The sequence below is a fragment of the Salvia hispanica genome, chromosome 3, assembly GCF_023119035.1.
Source record: "Salvia hispanica cultivar TCC Black 2014 chromosome 3, UniMelb_Shisp_WGS_1.0, whole genome shotgun sequence".
Classification (NCBI taxonomy): domain Eukaryota; kingdom Viridiplantae; phylum Streptophyta; class Magnoliopsida; order Lamiales; family Lamiaceae; genus Salvia; species Salvia hispanica.
The window spans coordinates 55,726,380-55,737,663 of NC_062967.1; the positions used below are offsets into that span (position 1 = coordinate 55,726,380).

Here is an 11,284-nt window from a genome sequence, read left to right on the forward strand (position 1 = left end):
GGAGTACTAGTACTAAACTGAGTATAAGAAATGCGCAAAAAAACATAAATGAAACTTCAATTTTCAAAGAGGAATGGCGAGTAAGATTATGTAACATCTCGATGAAGTTAATTTCCAATATTCAAATTTGTACTACTCTATATAACAATTTATTTCAAAGTATATATATGAATGAGATATGAGTTTACACAAATTTGGGTAAATTTCCCAAACCCAATAACTATGCAGCAAAGGGGGAAAAAGAACCCAGAATATAGAACATAAAATTGAACTTTGTAGCAATCGAATAAGAAATACAAACATGATTGAATTACACAAATAATTAATAAATACATTAAAAAAAACACAAGGATCAACTTTGCTACAATCTGTCTCCTTTAGAGTGGGAAAAATCTTCTTTTCCTTTGAACTGCAGCAGCAAACATTAATCAGATATCTACAACCTCCAAAATTTCTCATCTGTATAGAATTACATTTCTTCTCCAGAAAAACGTGTCAGGAAACTTCCTCATTGCTCTAACTCCATCATTTTACCATAACTGATGTGATTTCATCTTCACAGTGTCAAAAATTAGACACAGTGCGTGCTCCATCCGATGTTCGTTTAAAGCAAGCCGAGTGTCGTATAGATGGCGAAATATTTCGTACTAGGAAACCTCATTTTCTCAGAAACGGTTTCTGGCATACTAGCAGGCGTTGCTCACTGCCATCTTGAAGGTCGATGACTCGGGCTTCCCACCGCAGCTGTGTCACAAGAGTTCGTGCTATCTCTATTTGACCAACCTTATCAGAAATTATAACCCATCCCTGCCACAAACAAGGTTTAGTAAAATCAAGATTTTGGTGAATTAAAAGCATTTGATAAAAATTACCTCAGGCCGAAGAATGCGGTCCATTTCAAAAATTAAATCAAGCATACTGCATCTCTCAGAAGCAAGGTGTGATAAAAGTCCATTAGCGTGAAGCATATCATACGTGCGAGGGTATGTGGGGAAAGGTTCACACCTGCATCATAAAAATTGTGATTTAAGTATTATATAGATATGAGGATATGGAACTTTCAGTCGCAGATTAGAAGACAGAAGAGTGGGACGACATGATATTTATAATCTCAACAAGAAATTTCACAAGGCAAAGAAGATGATCCGTCAAACTGCACATATCTACAGTAGACAGTTCTTTCATTTACAGAAAATTGGTTAATTGGCTATTTTATGAAAAATTGATTGAAGATTTTAAGTTGGACTAGACAGATATAAGATATACATAATTTCAACTCCAACAATATACACAGGGAAGAGTATACCAGAATTAACATCTTACCAGTTATGCAAGACACCCGCAAAAGCTTGATCAAGAATGACAGGAAGTGTGTTATGTTGACCCACAGGAACGACATTCATTACCCACACAGACTTTCTTGCTTCCAAAAGGGCAGTATTTAAACCTCCGTAACGAGCATTCATGTCCATCACATTTCGAACCATATTGTACGGGGGCATTGGGTCTTCATCACCAGGCCTCTTTGGATGGTCAGAAAAAATTAAGGGAGAAAGCAGTGACCAATAATTTCTTAAAGCAGACCTCCAATACTCCGAGTCCTGAAATAAATCTTCAGGACTTATTCCTGTATTCAAATTGAATGTAATTAATTTGTTTGAAAGCTGAAGATGGCAGTGGCCACCAAGCAAGGATATTATACATCATAAGGTTTCAAACTACGTGTTACATACCATGGATAGCAAGCTCAGCAGAACTCAATGAACCAGAAGACCTGTTCTGAATTGGAATCCAACGCTTGGTACCAGTCCCACTTATACACTGTGCAAGTGGTTTATAGTAAGATTGGCCATCTTCCCCATTACAAAGGGGAAAGGTCTGCTTACTACAATCAGAACCAAAAATTTTACAGCAATAAGCAGGAAAATAATAGGAATATGATGAATGAATGAATGAATACATCATGGAGAAGAGGAACAGAACAAAGACGGAATAAGAACATGTAACAAAGTAACTGCTCTCACCTGGAGTAGCATTTAGCATCTGTGGTTTTCTGCCAGATGAATGTTTCGTCTTGCTGTGCCAGAAGATTCCAGCAAAGTTTTGGCGTAAATTCTTCAAGAGGAGTTGCTATGGCTCTTTTGCTTCCTTGCCGCCTTCTGGGTGAGGTTAAAACAAAGTACCCTCCAGGTTTGAGGACTCTGTCAACTTCAATAAGAAACATTCCATCTGATAGAGAGTAGCACATCATTAGCAACAGAAACCAGACAAGACGGTCCCTGTTCTAGAATTCAGCCACTTGAGTTTTCTTGTTTAGTTATCATAGATGATTGAACTTGACTCAATTGAGCATACACATTATATATAACTCTAGAGAGAAGTCGGATTTACATATAATGTGATTCGGTTGTATGAAAAAGGAAGGAAAAGCTTAAATCTACAATCACTTTAAACAAAATTGCATACACAAAAGACTAAATTGATTTCCATTTCCCTAAGCAGGCTCGACAAAGGTAGTTCATCAAAATAGCGAACAATCAGAAGGTTCTTCATTGCATGTTATCCAACAAAATAACTCTGTATCTTAAATAAAAATCTTCAACTGGAAGTCCACAACTGATGATTTAATGGTCATGATGTTTCTTATTACTCTTGACATACTCTCCCTCTTATTTAACACGGCATGCATTACAGGTATTCTTGCAAGAAATTTGCCCACTGCTTATCGTTACTTGCATAACTAAAATAGACTAATCAGAAAGAAACACAAAGAAAATTAAAGGCACATAGGACCAACAAAGAATGTCTCATAACAAATAAAGCCTCGCACTAAGAAAAAACAGATTGAAAGAACAGCATCCTAGAACAATCAGGGAAAGTACCTTTGTCATCCCAGAAAATACCACACTGAGTACAGTGAATCATGTCATATGACAAGGAAGGAAATGGTATCTGTTTTGAGATGAAATTTCCAATTACTGCTGGGAGACCTCTTTCAAGGGCTACCTGAACTTGGCTGCCAGTTGATTCATACGCCGCCATACAGACAGCCATTACCTTCAGTGAGAGCAAATGTGCACCAAAGCTACCAAACCCACACCCAATATCTAATACATTGTGCACCTGCAATGCAGCAGGAAAAGAATTCAATGTGACAGAAATATTAAATGATTTCCTGCACTAAAGCATGTACTAATATTGGTTCCAAGTGAAAAAATGACTTACAACCAATATGTTTTGACCTGAGTCACCTGATTCAAAAAATAAAACCTGATTGAATTTGCAAATGCAGCTATTCTTGGTGATGAAAACTTACACCAGCATCACGAAATTCAGTGTCACTCCCCAGTCCTATCATCTCAGCGATCTGGTGAGAGTAATCTTTCACGCCATCAACAACCATTTCATCATCCGAATGAAATGAAATTTGATTCTCTTCTAGTAACATCAGCCTGGAGCAGTTGCAACATCAACAGTTCAAATATTTTACTCACAAGAAGTTACTGAGTATATGAAATCTTTTACTCACCAGGTAGTCAAAATGCAACTGAAAATGTAAAAAACAAGAAGGAATACCTTTTTGTCATGCTGCCCGATGAAAGAAATTGGTCTTTGCTCAGCTTCACATTTCCACTCCATATCACATCCCTTCCACTTGGCCAGGTCAAAGGGATTTTATAGTCCTTTGGGGGACGAACCAAACAATACTCTCGGTCTCGTGATACTTCACAATGACGATCAAGGTCCTCCCCATCTTTAAAACCAGCTAGCAGGTTAGCAGATGAATTGTAGCAAGGAACATAATTCTCTCGTTCCTTCCCACAGAGATCGAAATCCTTTGACGGACTGGTTCCTAATTTTCGCAATTCCAAGTAATCATTAACAGCTTGCTCTTTCAACCTTCTATAGCTCGAATAAATGTCAGGTCTTGTAGGATCAGTCACAGAATCGAGTGGATTAAAAGGAGAAGATCCCAATAGCGCAACCAAAACTAATACAATAACTAGAAACAAAAGCAACCAGTTGAGCGGCGGTCTAGGCCCAAAGGTCAATAATAGTTTATTGTACCAAGAGCTTCTCATGTCCAACTCTTGTGATCTATTCAAAATGAATGCAGAAATTTTCCAACTGGAGTTTGGTTATTGCTCCAAATTCAACCTCCAACAACTGAAGACCATAACCAATTATCAGATCACAAAAAATACGATCAAAACTCCAAACTATCTCAGCTAGCATCGGCGCAAACCAATAATTCTGCAATTTCACATGATTCAGTTATCAATTATCCTAAGTTATGACGTATGTATTTAGATCGCGCAAACTTTCCCTTTTAGGGCTGCAAACAATCCATTCAGCAACTGCCTTCCTCACTAAAAGCCAAATTAACCGCCACAGGTATCCAAATACAGCAATGCCGAACTCAAAACAATTAAAAAAAAAAAAGTAATTCAGTTCTCAATCAAATCACCACGCGAATTCGATAACAGAAGCCTTCAGATCAAGCCAGGCAAACCTGCATTACGGCATTACAACAAAAAAACACAAATCACTAATAGTATTCACTCCAAAAATCCACCTAGATCTCAAACTCATATCAGATCCACAAACAATACAATCAGCATTACCGACAGCAGCAAAAACAACACTCCGAGAAAAAAGAAAAAAAGAGGAGTAAAATTGAGTTTTTGCTCACCGTTATTTTGAAGTGCGCAGATATAGAAGGAAAAAGGTCAGGTCCTCGGCGGTTAAGCAGCAAGGTTCGGATTCGCCATTGACATCTAGAGAGAGAAAGTTCTGAGCTATAATTGGGGAAAAAATAAACAATAATTTAATGGCTGGATTTATTTATTTTGTGTAACAGAAATTCGAATTTTCAAATGATTTGTGACTGATTTTGAGAACCAATTTCATCGCAAATTCAGGAACACAAAATCGAGCAGCAATTATTCTCTGCGTACATTTGTGTTTTACTCCACCATATTATTCCTAATTGCACTTTCACCCCACAAACAATCTTCATCTTTTATTAATTAATCAAAATCTCCATAAAAGAAATATAATAGAGTTGACGCCATGTAAGTTCAAGTTCAAATTAAAATTAAAATTTAATAACAGAGTTGATCAGTCATGGTATATATTAATTAATCTCATAAATAATGATTATGAGACAATTAGTCGTCAAGTTCTAACCACTCCTTTTAATGACAAAATTATATTATCTCTATTTGCAAGTTAATTCGTATTAATTTTTGAAAAGTCACGAGTAACAAGTTAAGTGAGTCGTTCTTTTTCTAAATCAATCATTTTTCATTATTTATATTTAACTCGCTAATATCACTTTAAAAAAGTATGTGTTGAAAATAAACATATTTTGGGACTGAGGAAATAATAAGACTACTGAGTTATATTTACTAACTATGTTTAAGAGTATTATTACTCCCTCTAAACAAACCTGTTTATCACACTACTTCGTTTGTGAATGTTAGTAGGAGGAAATGTATAATTCGGCTTTATTAGAGATTTTTGTTTTTGTTGGATTTACTAGGCCTTTTAGTGATTCCCATGCAACCTATCTGATTCATATGATTTTGGTGACATAATAACCATTCTAAAAATAAGGATATTAATGACGGAATAGATCCAACTTTTTGGTTATTTTACACTTTAAAACTTATTAATTTTATCTCAATATATAGTAATTGACCTATTAAAATTTGTGTCATTTTTATCATTTAAATTTTACTCAAAAATTGACCTATTATTTTTTCAGGAAAAAATAAATTAATTATATACGATTATATTTAAATTTTCATTTAATTGTTCAAATTTTATAAATATTTATTTCAAAAATATTGATATATAATTTATATAAATGAAAAAAGACGATGAAAAATTGATAAGCTAAAAAGATTAAAATAGAAGTGATGCAATTATCCATTTGTTAATTTACTAAAATATCATTGTGTAGTCATCTGTCATGCGGCTGTATATAGATTTACCTTTATTTTATATACTACTACAAATTAAGGATAAATAGTATACAAATCTTTAACTTTTAGGTTTTCAAATATAAAATAAAATTAAATTTATACATTATGCTTACTTGAGCCAACAATATAATTACGCATTTAGTTATAGCTTAATTTGTAATTTATGTAAGTTGGCGTGAAATCATTGCAACATGTGGTTCGTCAAACCCTTTTCCAACATAAAGTCCTAATTATATCATTACAACTAAAGGACTAGTGTGTTTTCTTTCGCTTAAAGATTTATTTTATTTTAATATGGTCATGTTTGTGTATGTGGTTGGATAGATATTAAAATTTTGTTTAATTACAATAGTTGTAACCATATCGAAATGTTGCATGATAGTTTAACAAGAATAAAAATAATGTGATTAATTTAACAATTAAAGTTCATGTTGGGTACATGTATACTTTCCTGATTTCTCCAGCTATTACTTCCATCCACCTCCAAAATTCAACATATAGATGAGAATTTCTTAAAAACAAACGCATTCGTCTTTAATCCCACGCCAAATATACTCTTCATAAGCATCTTTTTATATCGAAGTAGCTATTTGAACGTCATGGCATGTAGCTATTTGAAATACTAAGTCTGAGTTAATACCATTAAAATATACTAGTAAACTATTTTCGTTTTAAATATATTATTTAAATTTATGAATTTTTATTTTAAATTTTTTTTCTCTTTAATAAGGTGAGATTCAATCTGCACTAACAATATATATTTCAATCATTTTTTTTCTATTTCTCTTACTTTACTAATTATATATTAAAAATCGTATCCCTTTAATAGTTCATAGATTTAAGAGATGGCTGAGAAAGTGTACATTTTAGCAATTTTTGGGCATAACTTTTTAAAATATATTTTATATATAATTCTTTACTAATTTATTTCACATATGATTATTAATTTTGTTAACAAATAAGAATAACCGATATCACGTATTTACATGAAGAGAGAATTGAAATCATTATGGGTCATTCAAAGATGTACTTGTATCAATTTTGAGCAACACCAATCTAAATGTGTCAAATACTCGTTTTTAAGGAAAATAAATGTGGTTAACATTTAACATATGTTAAATAATCGATTTTAAGAAGAAAATGTGGTTAACATTTAACAATTGCTTACAACCAAATGCCCTAACTAACTTACAAACTTACAACTACATAAAACGGGAAATGAGTTGTGTTGTGTAAGCATAAAGCAGTGACACATGCCATGACGTTCAAATAGCTACTTCGATATAAAAATTTGGCGTGGGATTAAAGACGAATGCGTTTGTTTTCAAGAAATACTCATCTATAAATATTTACTTTACTTGCTCTTTCAAATCTTAGTGCAACGGTAGTAACCGACAAAGATAAAAGGAAAAGAGATACGGTGGGGCCCACTTAACTCCAAACTCCAAAAATCATTTTGTATTGGAATGCGTTTCTAAACCTAGAATGTAATTCTATATATTAAAGCATTAGCAACGCCAATCTTATAAATTCAATATATTAAAGCATTAGTAATGGGGGGCGATCAATCGAGTCTATGATCGGCTACTCCATCGGCCCCTCATTTTGGAAGAGGGGGGTCGATCATCGCCCCATTCCACCTCCCCCATTTGAGCTGTTGTATTGGTCTTGGCCGATCCTAACGACGGCCCACCATTGTGGTGATAGAGCCGACGATTGGCCCTATGATCATATTTTTTTATTTTGCTGAGAGAGAGAAGAAATACGGCGGAAGAAGAAGAAGCAGCAGATGATTGAGGTAGAAGAGAAAATGTAACCGTAATTTGTATTTAAACTAATTGTATTAATTCTATTGGGCTTATGAGTGGGCGAATAATTTTATTAAATAAATGGACTATAGATTAGAGATGGCCTAATTTAGATTTTCATCTAATTAATTAATTAGTTGCCCAATATTTGAGATCAATTAAAATTTATTCATGTATTATATTATTTTAACATTTTAATTTAATTAAGGTGATAACATATTAAATATAGAAGTGCAAAAAACTAAAAAAAATAAAAAAAAATATTGATGATATAGAAATGAAATGGAAAGTAGAATAGACCCTTGAGATAGGCCGTTCCATTGCAAGGAGATAAACGCTTAAGAATAGGTGGAATAAAATGCTGACATGGAAATAATTAAAAAAAGGACACTTTGGAAGGGCATTCCATTGCTAATGCTCTTAGAATCCATTTTGTTTACAAGAAATATAATTTCGAGAATTGATAATAGTGGGGCATAAACCCGCCCTACCAATCATCTCATCCTTATTTTCCTCCTAATACGTCAGTAATTTATCTTTCGGTCCAAGTACCTGCAATAACGCCCCATAAATATGTCTATCGATGCATTCTCAAACGTTGAACACCTGCAAATAGCACCCTATAAATCCGTCTATCAATGCATTCTCAAACGCCGACGAAAAATCGTCGAACCCCACCATTGTTTTGTGGCAAAGTAGTCCAAGTACAACTACGCCATGATCTCGGAAGATCCACTACCGATGGTGGATTGGCCTAGGGACCTACTGTTCTAACTGTTGTTTTCGTCGTTATCGCTCTATGTGCATACCATACTCCAACATGGCTTGCTCTAAGGCACCCACAATCTCTTCATCGTCGGCGGGATCCATTTCGAGTGTAGAGAGTGGAAAAAAGAGAGATAAGTTAAAATTGGAGTGTTTGGTGTAAATGAAATTGAGATGAAAAGTGGTATTCATAGTGTGATTTTTAAAGAGTAATAATACTAAAAACCGCGATCAGCGGTCAAGCCTGCAATAGGCTGATCGGACTGCCGATCGAATTCGGCACGGATGATTTAATGGCAGTTTCAGGGCACCATTCCTCGGCGGAAATCGTAAAATAGGGGACGATAAAACCGCCGATCGATCGGCAATTTGTATCGTCCCCTATATGAATGGCCTTAATTCTATATCGAAAGGAACAAGAATGTAGAAATCTAGCAGAAAAACAATGAGTTTGAAAGCAAATAACAAAGATCTAACAGAAGATGGATGGAAAAAGTAACTTATGACTATATATATGTCTTAAACAGATTGGCACCATACAACAAAAAAACAAAAAGGCACAAGATCTTCAAGAAATATGCATATTTCCATTGCAATGCTGTTCATCTCAAAATCACTTCCAAGGAGAATGCAGAATGCAAATCTCTCCGGCATAGACGCCACGTGGATTTAAAGAACGATGATGAGGATTTGTCTTGACTGCGATCTGCCTCTTACTCTTAACTACTTTCTAATTCCCTGTTCAAGTAATCCACAAACATCCTCTTTGCACTATCAGCATCCGAGGGTGGTGGCGGACCACTCAAGCTCGACTGCCCTGTTAATTTTATGAAAGTCCGCCTGAGCCTACGCAGCTCAGGGAGGCCAACATGCCTTGACATATCAACACTAGGTAAACCCGGTCCAAGAGTCAACCCCCTGAGGGGACCTCCAGCTGCAGCTGCACGTGACTGTGCTTCCACGATCATATTCATCACCTCAAGTGTCGCTCTATCCAATTCGTATAGAGAATTCGCCTCTGTTAGCCGTGCACCCTGTGTTGCAATAGTGGGCTGCAACACTTTGACATCTTTGGTTTTGGAGTCTACTCTTTTCGTCAAGTAAGTCACAGCATCCATTATGGCAGCAGACGATTTTTCAATCCCATCTCTAGACGGCCACAGCTCAAACAACGGGGAATCCCAACGGTTCTTGCTGTCCGGCCTCTCAAATCTCCTAACCAGATCCTCAAATATTTTATCATCATAACACGCCTCTGATTTCTCCCTCCTTTGGTCATTCCATCTCCGACAGTGTGTCTCGTCTACATCACAGTGCACGACACAATATCTTGTACCAGCTGCGCGAGCCAGACACCATAGCTCGTACCGGTACCCCTTGATGCTGTTCAAAGAGTCCACTATTATAATATTGTCTCTAGACAGAGATCTGTCGACTTCGGATCTCAAAACCCCCCTTAAATTTTTTTCCGATGGCATGTTAGCATAACCTTCGTTCCGTGTGACATGAAAGGAAGACTCATCTACGATCCGGACTGATGGCTTGCATTCTGTTTCGTGAAGGGCTTCGGGCAGGAAGGCCGCAGTTGTCGACTTCCCACTACAAGGCTGACCACAAATAACAACCAAAGCCATCTGCAAGGCTAATTTGTGTAAGCTTCCATTCATAAAATAAAACAATCTGCCAAAAATGCATCGATAATTTCCATTTTGAAGTGATTAATAACAATTGTTCAAGCCAAATACAAAACCCTATAATAGCTGTTCATGATTCTTCTAAATAATTGGGCTTTCCACATTGATCGAAGTTAATTAATTCAGCATTGCTATCCGTCAACACATGATATCTCCCAAAGTAAGCAAATCACACCTTCTTGTTGTCTAATTTTATGCAACACTTGTCAATTAATCCTAGACCTCAAACAAAATCTTAAAAAACTTTAAAAAAGAGGAAACTGTTGGGCGAAGCAACAACAATATACCTGGAATTGCAGAGATAAAGGACAGCTTGCTATTCACGCAGCAAATAATTCTGCTTCTTTCTCCTTTTTCGACGGCTTCTCTTGATTTTAGTTCAAAGTTCAAACTGTAAGCTACTGGAGCTGCGGACCGGAGAGAATGGATCCGTCCATTTCAAGCCCCAATTCATTTGGTCTTTTAAATAAACTAGTATCACGCTCGTGCTATGCACGTATCGATATAATTTCATCATAGTAACATCATATTTTGAACTAATAATTACTTAAAACCAAATACAACTATATGATCTCATGATTAAAAATCACAGATGACTAATACTCCCTCCGTCCCGTTTTAGCAGTCTCATTGACTTTTCTATCATCTTTTTGTAAAAATAATAAAAAATAATTAAAGTGGAGAAATGGTAAAGTAAGAGAGACAATAATGTAGAAAAGACTCTTCTCTATATTATTCTCTCTCTTAATTTACCATTTCTCATGTTTAACTATTTTTTTTATCATTTTTACAAAAAGAGGGCAGAAAAGTCAATGAGACTGCTAAAGCGGGACGGAGGGAGTACAATTTAAATGAACAACCCCAAAAGATATAACTAAACAACTTTATAAATCAACTTTAATCACAGATGTATAAAACAATTCAAAGGACCATTTTATTCTCTATCATAAAACAATAATCATAATTTTACATTGTATTAATGTCTTCCACAAAACGACAATCATAATTTCATATTATATGGAGTAAT

General features: G+C 35.3%; 2 protein-coding genes across 3 annotated transcripts; both read right to left on the reverse strand.

Moving 5' to 3' along the window:
• Positions 1 to 236: 236 nt before the first annotated feature.
• On the reverse strand, positions 237 to 4,909 carry LOC125216394 (probable methyltransferase PMT5). 2 transcript variants are annotated; one of them, XM_048118092.1, is made up of 9 exons: positions 4,694 to 4,909; positions 3,577 to 4,167; positions 3,317 to 3,452; positions 2,883 to 3,123; positions 2,025 to 2,229; positions 1,734 to 1,885; positions 1,324 to 1,627; positions 873 to 1,005; positions 237 to 807 (listed from the first exon to the last, which is right to left on the reverse strand). In XM_048118092.1, exons 2-9 carry the CDS (start codon positions 4,080 to 4,082, stop codon positions 658 to 660), a joined length of 1,827 nt encoding a protein of 608 aa, XP_047974049.1. In that variant the 5' UTR covers positions 4,083 to 4,167; positions 4,694 to 4,909; the 3' UTR covers positions 237 to 657. The 2 variants fall into 2 exon arrangements, with proteins under 2 accessions (XP_047974049.1, XP_047974047.1); XM_048118090.1 differs by having other exon boundaries at positions 3,577 to 4,513.
• A 4,139-nt stretch (positions 4,910 to 9,048) lies between these two features.
• Positions 9,049 to 10,699, reverse strand: LOC125212313 (protein KTI12 homolog). Its single transcript, XM_048112441.1, has 2 exons — positions 10,545 to 10,699; positions 9,049 to 10,197 (listed from the first exon to the last, which is right to left on the reverse strand). Exon 2 carries the CDS (start codon positions 10,195 to 10,197, stop codon positions 9,283 to 9,285), a length of 915 nt encoding a protein of 304 aa, XP_047968398.1. The 5' UTR covers positions 10,545 to 10,699; the 3' UTR covers positions 9,049 to 9,282.
• Between the last annotated feature and the right edge of the window lie 585 nt (positions 10,700 to 11,284).